Source organism: Calonectris borealis, chromosome Z, assembly GCF_964195595.1.
Source record: "Calonectris borealis chromosome Z, bCalBor7.hap1.2, whole genome shotgun sequence".
Lineage (NCBI taxonomy): Eukaryota > Metazoa > Chordata > Aves > Procellariiformes > Procellariidae > Calonectris > Calonectris borealis.
In genome coordinates, this window is record NC_134352.1 from 63797913 (window position 1) to 63815559 (window position 17647).

At 34.4% G+C, this 17647-nt stretch overlaps 1 protein-coding gene across 2 annotated transcripts in view; it reads right to left on the reverse strand.

Annotated features, from left to right (window-relative positions):
* Positions 1-17647, reverse strand: part of CWC27 (CWC27 spliceosome associated cyclophilin) — a 121268-nt gene that overhangs the window by 10224 nt on the left and 93397 nt on the right. For both annotated transcript variants that reach the window (XM_075136181.1, XM_075136182.1), the window contains exons 12-13: positions 9457-9566; positions 6515-6618 (exon numbers count right to left, since the gene is read on the reverse strand). In XM_075136181.1, coding sequence (XP_074992282.1) covers positions 6515-6618; positions 9457-9566 — 214 coding nt within the window. The remainder of the gene's footprint in view (positions 1-6514; positions 6619-9456; positions 9567-17647) is intronic.

Consider the following 17647-nt stretch of genomic DNA (forward strand, 5'->3'; position numbering starts at 1 on the left):
CCCAGGAAACACTGCAGTGGTTCAGTTATGAAGCACTGGCATCATGTGCTATTAATTAAATGAACTATGTAGCACGCTGGCAGTCACAGTCAAATTCTAAATGGCTGTAGAGTGCATTACTGAGAGCAAATAGAGGCCAATGATGACATCTGAATTCAGAAGAATAAATCCTAAACTTGTAGCTGGGTGCAAAATGAAGGGAAAATTGCTGGGCTCCACCGTAACACAAACTCTAAAATCAAGTGGAGGTGTACTTGCAGCCCTGACTTGTGAATTGATGGGATTAATAATAGACCAAACCCCTCTACTGAGGATGATACAAACTTTGGCTGCTTCCCTAGTGGCAACAATAGTTTAAATGCACTTCACATAATCATGTTCATCTGGTAGGGAACAGCTTTCACATGTTAATATTCCAGTTTCTACACTAAATATTGAAGGTCCAGCAGGATGAATTGGGCATCTTCCATCAAATCCAAACTGAAGTAGTAACAATAATGTAAAACCATACTTGTCAGGACTCAGATTACCACCATGGAAACAGTTCTCAAGCAAGAACAGAATATTGCCTCAATGCAATGTTCATATACCAATACCATCTGGTGCTCTTCTACTATTTGCTGCCTAAGAGCTATTATGTATTTCAACTAAGAACTTAGTTTGTTTAGAAGTGAATGGAAGGGCATATCTTTTCAATCAATCCATGAAAAAAATCACCATGATTTGCTAACCAATGTGTCTTCCAGGTTTTATAAGGTATTGTAAACTTGATTGGTTTAGTGTGCAATGTATTTGGTTTTTTAGTAGTATGGAGTGCTGCTCCTTTTAGGTTTTGGGTTACTTCAGCATGACAACTAAGCTTTAAATTCAAAAATGGTACCAGAGTTGGTTCATAAATCTGGTTGTGCATTTTATCTGTGAGAATGCACCCTTCATAGAAATATGGTAAGTTGACTTGGCAACCAGGTGAGCTTTAAAGAAGGAAAATGGTGGGTTCTTTTCTGCAGAAAATCCCATCAGCTCAAAAGTTGTCAGGATTGTAAAATTTCTCATAGCAATAGAAATACTTCAGTATGTCAATAAATCTAGCAGTTTCAGGAAGCCTCTGCTTGTTTTCAAAGATCAGAGAGAGAAGAGCGGAAGATAGTCCAGAATTTTGGTTAAGGATATGACAGGTGGATTTTCATAGCAGAGAATCTGTCCTTCCACACGGACCAGTATTCCATCTGTAAAAGTGTAGATATGTATTTCTTACATTTCATAAGGATGTAAGGCTGGTAAAAATTCAGCTGGAGAGCTCTATTTTTAGGAGCAGATAGCCATAGTTTAATGTCAAAATGAAAAGATTAATGTGGTAGGGTTAGTTAGTTCACTTCCACTTACAACTTTACTGGAGAAGCATATAATTACAGAACGTATGTATAATATGAAGGCTTGTGAAGAAGTGTTTTGCAAGTTTATTGGAGTATTTAGAATTTATGTGATTTTGGCAAACAGGAGTAGTAGTATGAAAAATAGGATACAATTCAGAAAGTTCAATGGCTGAATTTCAGTAAGAGCAATCAACAGCATGGGTACAGGACAGATCTAGGTTAGGCAACCGTTCAGTAGGAAAAGATTTGTGGCTTGGAAAGGATTGGAAACCAGGCATGAAAGAAACAATGACAAATAAAGTAATCCTTCCACTCAACACTGACAAAGACTTAGCCGAGTGTTGTATCTAGTCTCGGATTTCACACTTTGAAAGAGAGAGAGATGAACCACTCAGAATTACTTGATGGGAGGGTGTTTCAGAGTACTAAGTATTACTCTTACTATTTGAAAAGGAACATTTTGCAGATTAACTAAAGCCATCAATCTTTGAATATACTTGATTGCATATGAATTTTTTTCTCCCATAGCTGGATTCTCTCTATTTTTATGTCATGTTCACAGGATCTGCATCATCAGTTTCATTATCTGCAGTTGCCATAATACTTTCTGGACTGAAACTTGGGTTTTACTATAGCTGTAACAATTTGATATTATAATCAGTGCCCTGAAGCAGCACTACAGCCTGACTGCGTGTCACATGCATGCAACTATAGGACTTGGACTGCTGTATACATAAAGAAGATGAGGACCCGCAGTGTTCTGTATAAAGTGTAGCCTGTGCAGTGTTTTCACTTTCAAATTCAGGCCTATTCAGTAATCCAGTTGGGAAGTACCAAGTAGATGAATTATTCCAGCTGGGTCTTCTGCTGTGACATATTTGGTTTTCATACTATTAGTCTCTAAGCAGATGACACCTCACTGCTGCTGTGATGGATCTCATCTACATTTTGGGGAAAAGTCTTCTTGAGTAAGACTTTTAAGCCCAGAATGAACAACTGAGTTCTGCAAGATCATCTCTACATACCTCTGCTGCACTCTGTACAACCTTTGTGAAAGAGAAGAATGAAGTCATGCATCTGACTTTTTCTTATTTGGACTATAAGCAAATAAAGAGCAACTGATGATCAAATAGTACTGAAGACATCTGACAAATCATTAAAAGAAAAGCAATAGTTCTCAATATGAAACCATAGGGACAATAATGCTTGTGCCTGCAAGAACTAGGATCAAGTATGTCTTCCTGAGGTACTCAGATGCTGTAAAAATGTGTCTATCTACTTGTTTGCAGACATTTTTATTGTTATGAGTACCCTTTCTGGTAGTACATACCAAGTTTATTTTGACACTTTTGAATTCTGTAGGGGAAATTGGATTTTGATTGCTGCAGACAGATATATATAATCATTCTCACATAGCAGCAGAGTTTGCAATAGAATGTCTCAGCAAAGATTCTGGTATTTCATGTTAAAACTGAGTATTATGCATTTCTCTTCAGCTCTCTTCACAACACTTCCTCAGATGCCTTCTTAGACAGTAAAATCTGGTAATAATTATCAAACACCATACACGCTGTTTACAATAGAATCATAGTTCTTCTTTTTTTCTTGCATAAAAAGTAGAATGCTGCTGAAAAGTGCCCAAACGTCTGCTATGCTCCATGCCAATACAGCAGCTTAGCCAAATATGCAGAGAGAAGTTTGCCAAATAAAAGAAAACATAACAAATTGGTAATGGTTTCTATCTCGACAGAAAATGAAAATTATACCTCAATGTGTGGCCACTCATGTGGACACATAAAAACGTCTTAGAGGCAATCATTTTACCTCAGATAACACACCCTGACAGTAGAGCAAAGCATATGGGCAGGCTTTCACTTCCCATAAAAACAGCAACCATGATCTATAAAACAGCCTGGAGGAATCACATAATTTGCGTATATCATATATGCATATGCCACACACTAATTATATTTAATAAAAATCAAATGAAGTAAAATTATTGGCTTTTGAGGAGTAGATTGGAATTAAGAAAGAATTTTAAAATGTAAAATCACTATACTTATCTCAAATATTCCAGTACAAAGATGCTGAAAACGTAAACTCTTATCCCAAAACATGGAATTTAACTTTCCAAATGATTCTAACAATCATTAATAGCTTTTAGAAGACTTCATTGCTTCATGTACAATGTTGTATGTGTTTATAGCCAACTTCTGTAACATATACATTTTACAATTTTTTTAGCTTCAAAGTAAATTCTTTGAAAATAGACTCTTATCTGTCTGTAAAGTTAACATGCACATTTATTGTGCTGCAAAATTAATAATATGATGTTAATTATTAGCCTATTATGTAGTTTCATATTATTCTAAGTCTTCGTTTTAGTGCAATTCTGAATGCAATATGATTTTCTGAACAAAAATACAACTTCATAATCTGAAATTGCAACACTGTTCTTCATTCAGTATGAAATACTTACAGAGAAAAGAATTATTGCCAATTAGATGTCAGTAGTTATTCAGAAAGGAATAGGAAAGACAGTGATTGGACTCTGTAAAAGTCTTTAGAAGACTGGTTATATTACAGTGACAAGAAAATATCAGACATGAAGACCAGTCTTCAGGTTCATGGAAAGGCTGCGTAAGGGAGGTTTAGACTGGACATAGGAGGTTTAGACTGGACATTAGGAAGCATTTCTTTACCGAGAGGGTGGTCAAACCCTGGAACAGGCCTCCTAGAGAGGTGGTCAATGCCCCAAGCCTGTCAGTGTTTAAGAGGCAGCTGGACAATGCCCTTAATATGCTTTATGTTGGTCAGCCCTGAATTGGTCAGGCAGTTGGACTAGATGATTGTTGTAGGTCCCTTCCAACTGAAATAGTCTATTCTGTAATTCTTGGAGAACTTAGAAGCACATTAGAAGAACTTAGCTCAGAAGGATCTCAAAATATCAGCGAAACCCAAGGACCTCAAAATTTATGCTCTATGTTTCTGTCACCCTCAAAGAGCCTGAGATAGAAAAAGACATAATGAAGGAAGACTACGTGGTTTGAAGAAGCAACGAAATAGAGGCGACAAGAGAAAACTTAAAATAATAGCAAGTTAGTACTAAGAGTTATCCTGAAAGGGGCAAGATTTAGGAAATTATTTTCTCTATTGTTTCAAAAACAATAACCCAAAGCCAAGATGTTTGTGTTTTATCTATTAAAATAGCCAAAGAATATAAGCATGAAAGCAAGGCTGTATTTCCAGATAATGGAATTAACATTAAAAATAGAAAGAAAACTTACACTTCAGAAACCTAACCTGCATTTATATTTTAAAATACCATGTTCTGTTCTTCTTAGGTACAATAGATAGATAAAGAAAGAAATAAATAATGAGAGAGACAGAGACAGAGAGAGATAGAGAGGGTTTGGTTAGATTCTAAAGCTATGAGAAATGCTCAGTTCCTCCTTGAAAAAAAAAATTAAACGAAGACTGTAATCAATAAAATAAAAAGCAAAATGTTTGAATTGCTATTGTTTTGAAAGAATCACAGGATTTTAATAGCCTACTTAGTAACACTTAAGCGCATTTTCAGTGATGAAAATGCCAAGATATCTGTTAAGACGAAAGCAGACTACACTAATGCCCACAAAGAAACACAGAAAAAATAAACACACTCATTACACATTACTTATGTAAAAATGTTGTTTTATAAACTGCAAGAATTCTACACTAAGTGCTATATTACTAGTGTTAGCCTTTCTGCAGTACATGTGTGTGAATTTTTCTGCAAATCCTAGAATTTTCCTTGTGAGGTCTCAGCTAAATTTAGTGAAAAGCAAGAAAATGTGAAGGTAAAGTTGGAGAATCCATGTAGCTTTATCTTACTAAATTAAAATATATGCAACAATTCATTATGTATATGATACAAACAAGAAAACAAAAGTTATCTAAGAGTGATCTAAAAGTTATCTAAGAGTGATCATCAACATAAGTGGTCTCAGAATTTGCAATTCAGCTTACCTTTCATGACCTATGATTTTTAAATTTTTTTTTTAATTTTTGCAATTTTTTTGCAATTGGAATGTATCTTCAAATAGTCTTAAGACATTCTGATTCAATATATAAAAAAATAAACATTTTTATAATATAGCTTACTGTAACTTGATGTGTAACTTACAGATAGTTGAAGAATTTCATTTATCAACATGCGGGAAAAAAAAAGAATTAAGATGTAAAAAACATTTTTCTTTCCATATATTATCTTCCCTCACAGTCTTTTTTATGGTATCTTTTCTCACTTCAGTATGCATATCTTTTCCATTTGTAGAATAACAATAAAAATAACTAAGTTATTTAGACAGTCTGCATTTCCTACCAATGGTGTCTTCTCATCCGAGAAAAACAACTTCATTAACATAGTTATCTTACAGTTTTGTATGAGCTTTATCTATGAGCAGTAGTTTTGCTGTAGCTGTAATGGCTTATACATACAACTAAGGAAAAAGTTGTGGGCAGACACAGCCTATTTTATTAGACCAGCTATATTGCTCGCCTTATAAAAAAAGATGACCTGTCCTTACAAAACATTTTTGCTATGGTTTTTTGCTTTTTTCCTAGTCGTTTTATACAGATATTTTTATTAACATCTAACAGCTTGCAGTCTAGGACTTCAGGATCACACTTCAAATCATACTGATTTTTATCCCCTTCCCTACCTAAGGTGGGTTCTTTGGATGGAAGATGAACATGAGACAACATGGTACAAGTTGCTTTCTTGACTGGGAGGTGTTGAGTCATAACTTCTGCAACGCTTTATCAATTCCAGTGCTACCCCACTTCGTTGGGGTCACTCTACACTTCAGATGAGTCTATCAGTCTATCTTCATCTCATCCATCAGTCTTTAAAATACTTACCACCCCCAACACAGAGTTTTAGTAGGACTTACAACTACACAAAGAAAAATGTCTTCTACTCTCCCACCTTATTTTTCAGAGCGCTAAACCAGTACATTTTAGCTGACTCCTGCTGCAGCAGCTGTCATTTGACAGAAACATTTGGTGTTTCTGCTACTCCTTAAATTTATGCTTAACAATAAGACTATGTAGTAGGATTTCCAGAAGTAAACACAGAAATTCAAATCTGAAAAACTCACCATCCTTCGTCATTATCTACTTCAGGTTCAGAAACCTCATTTTCAGGAGTTTCTTCAATTGCCTGGGTTAACTTTGATTTAAATCGATCCAACAGTGCCAGTGTCTGAAATTAAATACATGGTTTTAGAGAAGTTATATATATTTACACACAACAAGAAGTATATAAAACATCTTTGAACTATTATTATTTTGAGAAATAGTACAATGAGATGAAAGAGAGGTCTTTCATATGAATTTGAAAGAAACACCGTAGAGAGGCAAGAGAGGCAGCGGGGGGGGGGGGGGGGGGGCGAGAGAGCGAGAATGCATTGACAGCGTCCATCAAGAGAACAAACAAGAGTGAGCAAGCAATATTGAGCCAGCAAGAGCAAGCAGGGAGGGCACCCCACAGGTGTGAGAGGGCACTTGTCTGGCTGTCTAGTGAAATCAAAATGCATATTTAACAAACAAAAACTTGTGGCTACTTACAGAATAAAATACCTGATTAAACAACACTGCCTGCTGACAGTGAATTTTACTGTTTGAACCTGCTATTTTCTTCTTGTAAAGCAATCCATTGTATACAGATCATTCAAGCTTTTAAGACCCAGTTTGATTGATATTTATATACTTTACATTGCTGATCTTTTAAATTATGTACTGACATTGAAAAAAATTCAAAGCTTTTGACTCAAATACAATGAACCACCTTAACTAATTCTACAGATACAGGTTTTTATGCTGCATACATTAAGCTTATACTGATTTATATTTGGTATTTTATTCTTCAGCTGACACTGCCCACTCTTTCAGCTACAACAAAGTCATCAAATCTCAGGTGGCACCTGAAAATCGTACTGCAGGTCTTGTTTTTGATCACCTGGAATGAGATTTTGATTATACAAGAATTGTACGCCTGAGCCTTGTGTTGGGAGAAGGGGCTCTCAAAAAAAAGGGCAGACTATACGAATAATTTGCACAGTCCACAGCTTATTTCTTGCTGATATTTGAGACATGCCTGGAGAGGAAAGCATCAGGGAATAAGTGCTTGACTGAATTTATGTGGTAGGCTACATTTGATCTGTAGGTGATAGGTTGGCCACCTATGTTGTAAAACACCTCTGTATGGCTGTTTAGTTTTGTTTGGTCAAGTTTTTCAAATTTAAAAGTATAAAAACTAAACAAGAATAGAAAACAGAAATAGGAAATACCAGAAGTGTTCACTGGAATCAAATTTCCTTCTGGGACCAATCTTAACTTTAGGAGTTTCCTGGCTTTTGAATTCTTTCAAAAACATATTTTAGCACTGCCAAAGGCAGGTTTTGGAAGTTTTTTTGCATTTGTTTTCTTTATTTTCTGTTTAATCTTCTGTTTAAGATGGGAGAGAGGAAAATTTCAAAGATATTCGGGCCTGCAAATCATTCAAGTTCTATAGCTTTCCATACTATTGCAAACAAACCCTGTACTTGCAACATCTGAGACAGCAAATCTCTGCCTAGGCCATCAGCAGAAAACAAACTAACCCTTTTTACATGAAATTGTAACCAACCAAAGCCACATTCCCTGTGTCTTGTCTTATTTTCTCTGGTGCCAGCATTCCTGTGAATAGACCTGGTGATAGAAATAATTTCAAAATATCTCAGTAGGCATTTTTGCAGTGAGTGATTAGATGCCATACTGTGGATCAAATAATTTTATAAATTGACCCTTGTAGAATTTTAAGGTTAAGACTTCCAAAACCTATTATTGTAAGGAGACACATACTTTTCCCCGTTCTTTAACTCTTGTACAGAGGATGGAAAATGGTATTGTGCTGTAGGACCAGGTAGGAGGGATGCAAGGCTAGAAGAGGCTCTCTACAAGTGAAATGGTTTACAAAGAACTTGATTAATTATTGTTGAATAGTTCCTAGCAGGGTTACATAAATAAAAATTAAGATCATCTAAAATATACATCCCTGTCATATCTTGTTTTCCTATGATGTCCAGGACAGGGCTGATATAAATTCAGTAGAAGTGGTTTTAAATCCCTTGATCCACATTGCCAAAAGAGCTTTAGTACTCCTTGATTCAAAGTTAATGGCCTTTGAATGTACGAAGTTTCCATAAACTTCTTAGTTTAGAGCTAAATCAGCTTGCTGTGTGTATAAAGGTTTGCCAACCGCTGCTTTGAAGTTACTAAACCTCAAGTTTCCAATCTCTTCTAGCTTCAACAGTCGAATATGAACATCTTCGTAGCTGAATTGACATGCACTTATAAACCAATGTGTTTGATGTACTGCACAGATTTTAAGTTAATGGTATTTTCCACTTCACAGGCAGTTTCATATATTTAACAGTTTCAAACTTCTCTATTTTAGAAGAAACAAATATTTATGTCAAGTATTACTTTGCTCATATTTGCATACTAAAGTCTACATACATCCTAACAATTTTGAAAAATAATTTTCATTATATTTAAAAAGGGTTTTCTTTTTACAGTTCGGTTAAAAACTATTTCTGTTCATTTCACAACACCAAAAGGTATAGATGAATTTAATTTCTTTAAAACATAATTAAAAATGTTAAAAAATCCAGCTTGGACAGATGCCAAGTATGCAAACTTCTGTCCCAATGTTGTCTTATGCCAAGCTGCAGAGCCAAGGAAAGCACTGTATAGAAATGTAAACTCTTGTAAATGTAATCAAGGATACCTCTGCGTGGGTAGCATTTCCTTTTGGAAGATTTTAGTGACTAAACTGATAGCACTTTCAAATACACATTGAAATTTCACTTACCTGTCTACCCCGGTAATCAAAACAGGGGATTGAAGAGTACATATTTATTTTTACAAATAATAAGATTATTTTAATGGAAAATAAAACATAAAGGATTTTAAAACTTCATTTTTTCACAAATGAAGAGAGAAACTTTTTCAGAACTTTTTCTGGGATTTTTTTTTCCCCAGGTTGTCAAACTACTACCTGATCTTCACGAGAAACCCCTTTCTTTGGCTGCTGCTTCCGCTTGTCTTCATACTTTCTCTTCTCCTGAAGGTATTCTTCAACAACACTGTTTGGAGCAGGTTCCTCCTCTGAATAAGGAAACACATTTAGTTAAACAAACTAAATTTGGTTTTACGATTTAGTATAATTTTGGAGATCATTTGTGACTTCTGAAATACGAAGCAAAAGACTTCCATAAAATGTTTCAGTTGTGTTGCTTTCTCAGAAAGCAGAATGCTTTTCTACTCACTGAAATGAAAAACCTAACACTGTACTGGGCAGAAAACGAGTCCAAAAATTTTTGTTTCAATTTTATTTTACTATGGAGTCAGGGAAAGCAGGGTAACAGAATTAAAAACACTGACGTTAAGATGAGGAATGAAAACTGTTGAAATTCCTTTCACAAGTTTACCTTCATTTCTGAAGATCTTTCTTGGAGCAGCCAAACTGTTACGTGTATTAATATTCTGTGACGATTTGTTACAGAGTAGACAAATATTGCCTACAGACAAATTCACAGTTTTCCTGTTTTGTAGGCTGAAGTAGCCACAAATCAAATCCTTGATCTTCCAACAGGGAAAAAACCCATAACATTTTTACTTTAAACAGAGTCCATCTTGTCAGACAGGAAAAAAACTCTGTAGTAACAAAGTAATATCTGGACTAGTCAACAGCTACTCTCCTTTGTTTTCTTTTAACAGTTTCTTCTCTGCAGAATATCCACTGTCATGACAAATTAATAATTTAACAGGACAAAAACTCAATTAAAAAATTGATCAACACCATCCTTTCACATTTTCTTCCTTTTGAGTAGCATTAAGACTTTTCACATATTGATTTAGTATTGAAATTTATTTACACATATTTACAGGATTGTTATTCCTGATAAGGAACAGAAGAATAAAACCTCCACATGTCCATTGCAAATGATGGACAGAAAATATTTATGGAGGAAATTGTTTCAACAAATTTCAGGATATACAGCCTGATGAACTGTAAATCTAAATCAAACCCTGTATCAGTTTTTTTTTAGATGACTGCTGGCAGCTCTACAGAGAAAATTTCTGATTCCAAACTAAACTCCTCTCTCATCTAAAGTTTTCTATAAAGTTTATAAACATAGTATTTCATAATAAGAGGAAATAAATTTGTAATGGTATATCTACATATAAAATATTTGTTTACATATTTCTGCAGATAAAATATCGTATTTCCTTTTTATCCTAATTTATACATTGCATGTATGTATTTAAAGAATATCAGGGAAAACAATCAAACATACACAATACCATTCAGAACTTGTTTTTTCCTGTTTTCCAGTTGACATGTTGAACATAATGAAGAACAGAGGATTACAGGTACCAGCAAGATAAAGAAAGAAAAAGCCATCTTCTAGAATGATCGAAAAAGATAAATGCACACAGACATTTAGGGATGATTAAACAGCTGAGTGAATGAAATAAAATCTGCCATAAAATCTCATGTAGCATAATATCAGATGAACTGAGGAGAATAACAAAGGACAGTATAAACCCACAAATCATAGTGGCTCATCTCCATCCTTTCCCCTATTACCTCAATCTCTTTTACTGATAAAAAACCCCATTCTTAATTCAAGACTAACCCCTTGTGAAGACAAAACACTAGTTTTTGCGTAAATGCATGTATCTAATCAAACTTTTTGACTATGTGGAAACAACACACTGCCTTGTTTTACTATCATTCAGCCTCTAGATAAATAACTTGAACTTGCAAAACCATCTGCTTTCTTACAGAAAACAACCCTTCAGGTGACATTTACCTAAAGGAGTGCTTCGAAATGAATCCCATTTACCTGATGATAATTGCCCATCTATGACAAGCAAAAGAACAGAGAAGAGTGTTCTTGAAAACTTATGAAAATGCCAGTCACAAGTTGGCCATAAACATTTTTTAAACCTGTGATCCAAATTTCCATATACATATGCTGAATTTAAAGAAGATGTGATCCTTAGTCATACATGTTTTTGACTAAGATTTTAGTTTAATCTAGTGCAGCTCAAACATAATTCTCATACAAATAGGTTAAATTCCCCTGCAGTTGTGTGTTTGTGTATTTTTATCACACTCATATGGTTGTCACTTACTGTTAACACAAATAATTTAAATTTCAGTTTAAGCCTTCTCTTGAGATTATTTTCTTGGGTCTTTGCCTGTCAGAGTTTTTTTAATCCTCAACTTCATTCTCTCCACCTCCTAGGAAAGCCTTTTCGTAAGTCAGACAAAAGATAATCAGATCCACCTGAACTAACTTCAGAGTGAGTCAACCAAAACAGTTATGCACTTGTATGCATCATATTTCTGCACCTTTCATTAAAATAACTTAAAAGACATGCTTGTATTTCTCCATGAGGTCTTACAACCTATTACTCCACATTAAAAGCCAGTAACACAACATGATTTTCAAGAGCCCCTAAGTCAATGGGTTTCTAATACATTTTAGAACTTTTGAAAACTCCAAACAATCATTTCAAAACCACAGTGTCTATTTTTTAATATAAATAAAATATTCAGTTTGATAAGTAACAATTCTTTGATAAAATTATTTTGTGTCTGCCCGAATAAACTCAGGTAACTAGCAAACAAAAGAAAACATCTGGAAGAGAGATTTGTTAGTGGGAAGAACCCTTTTAAAATGTAAAAATAGATTGCTGGCTACTATTTCATATCTCCCAGTCAGCACCCTAAAGGCCCTCCAAATCTTTTGCAATAAAGTTGGAAAAAAGAGGAATCACAGCATATGATGGATTTGACCTTCACATCAAGCTTGACAAACTTAGGTCCAGCTTGCTGATCCAGCAAAAGTATAGGGATCATTACATTGGTATGAAAATATTTAAGCTCCAAACTCCTTAATCTAAGAGGATTTATTCAGACAAAAACGAAACATGACATGGATGCACAGTAGTGAAATAACAATTAAATGCCTTATTTAAGTACTGCAGGATGCAAAAGATACTGGTTTAAGTTACAGGGATCTTGCACACTTGTGTCCTAGAGGCATCTCATCACAAAGTATAAATAGCATCAGGCAAAGAAAGACTTTTCTTCCTTAGTTTGAACAAGTTGCTGAGTACATTTTGTCAGTAATGAAGGTGAGGAAAAAAAAAAGACAACCTTGCTTATTGAAAAAACACTTCATCCTACTTTTAACAGGATTTTTAAGTACATTGCTACTTACTTCAGCTAGCTTGAGTTACTGCCAAGAGATCTCTCATCTTACTGTGACAAAAACTTTAGCATTTAAGTAATTTATTCTCTTTCAGATAGATTCTTCTATCCTGAAATATTCCTTTAAGGAGTAACAGATGCCAACCTGATGGTGTAATCTAACCTGAAACTTTGTTTTTGGGACATGGTTTCCAATGATAGCCTGAAACTAAAGAGGAGATTCAGAAGTCTTTAAACCAGAAAGGAAGAGATTGATTTTAAAAAAATACAGAAGGGTTTATTTTGCTCACATTTAAATTAGGAACAGTTCAAATTATGTCAGTTTTTAACTACAGAATTGCAGAAGTATAACAAAGACATGAGAACTTGATCTGAGGGTGTTGAACTGAACTTAATAGCAAGTGGAGCAGAAGAGAAAGCTTAATAAAGTAGTTTTAAGCCTAATTCCTAAAGCACCTGGTAAATTTAATAGCATAACAAACACTCAACAAAAGTTGCATCAGACATGCTCTATTTCGGAAACTGCAACTGAGTTTTATCTTCCACTTTATGAAAACCAAGAAGTATGAGTTCTAGGCCTGCTGACTGTGGTAGATCAGAAAAGTATGATTACTGCTTATGCTGACATTCATATTGGCCTTAATGACTGAGCTTCGTTTCTAGCACTGCAGGTGGGGTAACTTTGGCTTAGCGTGTACACCATTTTTGGCACAGATAAGGTACAATGAGACAAATGTATTTCTGACAGTATGCATATAATTTTCCACAGTACGAACTTCGTTATTTTACCATGTTGTTATTTGTATCAGTCTTGACAAACCTTGTAATAATGACTGTCTTGTAATAAAGGAGGTAGAATCTGTATAAAATCTAGAGATTTTGTTTCCTTTTTAAGAGATAATGAAGCTGCACATAAAACATTTATTAGAAAAAGAAGCAGTTTGGATTGCTGCAAGTATTACCAGAAACACACTAATCTTCAGAAGGGTAGAAACAATACATATTGTGACAGAGAAAAATACATGCTGTTTCTGAAGGTTTGATGTCACCATAAAAAAAGAAAGAGCCTACAGTGCTGACAAGGATCAATGAAAGAATTTTGGTTTATGTTTTTTTCTTTGATGCGGTACAGCTAGCATGAAGATTTTTACACAAATACACTGAAGTATCTTACATTGCAAAACCTTCCTGATATGCTGACCTTCACAAAAGTAATCCCATTAACTCTTGTAATGCACTTTGCATATATAATCATGAGTTCATGCAGAACCGAAGTAAGATAACAAGCAGAGTGTACAAAGAAATCTGTATTAAAAGGCACCCCAGTTTATTTAGCAGGGTTTGTATATGTTTTAAATGTGGTGGACCCATTAACTTTCGTCAGTATCTCAAATGCATTTTTTCGCCACTCAGATGATACATTTCATATGATAAAAGGCCTACTGGACAGAAATTTCAAGAAATGCATGGTATAGATAGACTAAATACCAAAGGGGAAAACAAAAAAACTGAAAAACCCTGCACAACTTCTTGTTTGAAATGAAAGAAGTTATGACTGCATGTTTTTGTGCATTAAAATAAGAGGCCTAAAACACATTCCTGTATTTGTGCAGTACATTCCACTTCCAGCTATTCATCAATATTAATTTGTTTATATTGCATTCTTCTGGAATTGTAGAGATATGCAGTACTGATTTTAAAAACCTTAATGAGATTCGAATCTCAAAAAGAAAAATTATTTTTGTTCCAAACCAAACAAACCCCTTATGAATTACAAAAGAAATTCTGATACGCCTTAGTATTTCATGAATTAAAGTGGAATTCCTATCAGAAGTGACAGATGGAGAACATAAAGCCACTTTCTATAATTAAGATCTAAGACAGATAACACACTTCTTCCAGAATCTAGGAAAAAATTTTCTTCCAGCATTAAATATTATGTCTATGAAAATAAAAACATTAATTTACTGCAAAGTAGTTTAAAAATGAATATACCAGAAAATACACTATGAAATAATATTATGCTTGAAAGAATTTATAACATACTCTCTGGTACATTTTTGTTTAAGACTAATTCTACTTGTAGTTTTCTTTGCACCTTTAACTACTATTCAGCTACTGTTACTATAGCTCTGGCCTGCCTAAGTTCTTGAAGAGCCACTGCATACAAGTTAGGTAAGAGTCAGGAAGTATTTACTAACTGTGAATAACTGAACAGATTTGCTTACAGAATGAGCTTCCAGGGGTGGACTATTTACTGGATTTTCAGTTTGCTACAGTGAAAAAAGCAAGAGTTCTAGAAGAAACTTACTAGCTCATTTAGCCAACTCAAATAATAAAATCTTAGAAGTAATTCCTAGAGCTTCAAAACATTTCTTTGAAAGAACAGAGCCCCCCTGATTTGTAAAACTTTAATATGCAATAGTGGAAGTTTCTAGTGAATCTTCTGAACTGTAGCTTTTAGGCACACAGTCCCAGTCTAAAACGTGGTTAATTTTCTAATGTCAGTTGAGTTTGAGCACATGCTTAAGATTACTACTAAAATCAAAGCTGGCTTACAGTGAGATTTTTGTCCTCTCTTCTTTTGCAGACAGAGAGACAAGAGGAAAAAGCATTCACTTTAGCAGGGAAGAGACTGAATAAGGATGCTGGGTATCATTTTATGAGATTAAATGAGAAAAAAAAATTTAAACAGTGGAAGAAAACATAAAGGTTTGCAAAAGAGACATATTCAAGATGCATACTTTGATACAATGCAGCTACACTGCATATACTGCAAAATCTTCGTACTTAACGTATTTAAGTTGCATAATTCCCAAACCACCAAAATTTGGATTTCATTGTTTTCATGATATTCTCAAGGGTGCACAATTCTATTAAAATCTCAGACTTCAAGAAAGCATCCTTCCGTGTAAGTCAGGACTTAAATCTTTAAGTGCCACTGACATTACCCAAACTTAATAATAAAACAGAAACCAAACATAATCTTAAACTGGCATTCTTGCTAGATTCTGAGAGTTTTCTAAACACTTCAATCATTTGATTCCCATACCACAATTAAAAATAAAGCAGAAAATACTTCATGCCTCAGTAGAATTCTCACACTTCAATGTTGGTTTTTACATTAGTTGTTAGGTTTCTCTCTTCAGATAGTATTTTGTAGCTTTCCTGTTTTCTCATGTGAGACAATTAAATTTCATCATCCACAGATTATCAGACAGTTTACAAAAATGTTCTAACAAGAAAAACTAAAATACTACTTCTTAAATACTACTACTATTTAAAACCAAGATAGTTACACAAGTAGGCAGATGGTATTGGTCTGAAGCAAATTTCATTCAAGTATATTCACAGGTTTATACTATAGAATTTTGAAAAGTGTACCTTTTTCAAATATTTGATTAAGTACTTCAAAATGCTCAAGTAATTCAGTAATTCAGCACTCAAATTATACTGTTTGATGTAATTTCTGGCATCACTACAGCAAATGTCACATAAAAGAAAAACATCTTACTTAAAGTAAGGTCTTGACAGCAGTCTGGCATAGTCAACAATCTTATTCACAATTTGGAAGGCTGGTTATAATCAAACATGTACGGAGGGAATTAGTTTTTTTCTCTGTCCTCTTGAAACAGAGTAAACACTTAAATTTTCACCCCCCAATCTTCCTTAATTACTCTAATCTCCGAATACAGAAAAAAATTAGATAGGCATAATACATAATATGAACAATCGGAAGTAGCAATACTAAATGTGATACCAGTATTAATAAAGATCTAAAATAGATGTGTCGTGCTGCCACCCATTCATTAGCGTCCTCTCAGAATTAGCCCTGATCCTGCAAAAAGTCCAATAGGACCTAAGCTTCATTCTCACAGTTCTGTGGTCTTCAGTGAATTTCTCCCACTACAGTTGCAAGTTTTGGCTGAGATGCAGTGTTTATTAATCAAGCAAAGAATCATATTAATGCAGTTACATAGCCTCTGAACTAGCATTTTTTCCTAATGCAGCCAGCTCAGAGCATAGGCAGACACTGTGCAAGTGTCTGCATCATCTGCGTAGACATACCTGATACAGCATGACACAACTCACTCTCCATCCCACATTCCCCAAGAGAATAGGCAGCGAACAATGGAAAAATCTCCTGCTACATACACATTCATTTCCTGATAGTAGTTTGTTTTAAATATATGCAATTTTTTGTATGTAACTAATGTGGAATAGGTAAACTGTTATACATTTAGCAGACCGTCTTGCATGTTGAAAGCTCTATTGCACTGATGAAAATTCAGGCCAATAAACAAAAAATGACTAAGTCAACTAAGTGAGCTATAATAAATGTTTTTAACTTTGGGGCAAAATTACTTGCTTAGGTACAACACTGTTTTACTACTGTTAAGATTTCATTATATTCAAACTAAAGTGTTTTTAAAGTCTCTTCTGTTATTCTTCAGTTGTAAATGGCTGTTTCACAGTAAAGGTATCCTTCATTCCTTTCACTTACCATCTTTAAATATTTAAGACTCCACCCTTCCATCTCAGTCCCTACCTAAATTAGATGTATCGTCAAGTATCTCCTAATAAGTTAGTTTACCTAGTCTTCTGCTAGTTTTGGGGTTTTTTCGTCCATTTGTGTCCAATTGTTCAATATCTTTTTTGGTGGTACAATACCTGGAATTGAGTGAAATAATACAATTGTGCTTTTACAGTTAGTGCCTTTGTAGCAATGACCACACAACCACAGCCACATCACAATGTAAATTCATGTTCAGTTTGAACCTGAAATAGCTTTCCCTATTGTGGCTTTCCCAATTTCTTTATTTTATGAGTTTGTGCATGAAATTATTTTTCCTTAATACTAAGGAAATAACCTTTTAACATCCCAACATGACTCTCAATTTATTTTCAATGACATTTTCCATACCTTTTCTTCCCTCCCCCAAACTAATACCTCCTGTAC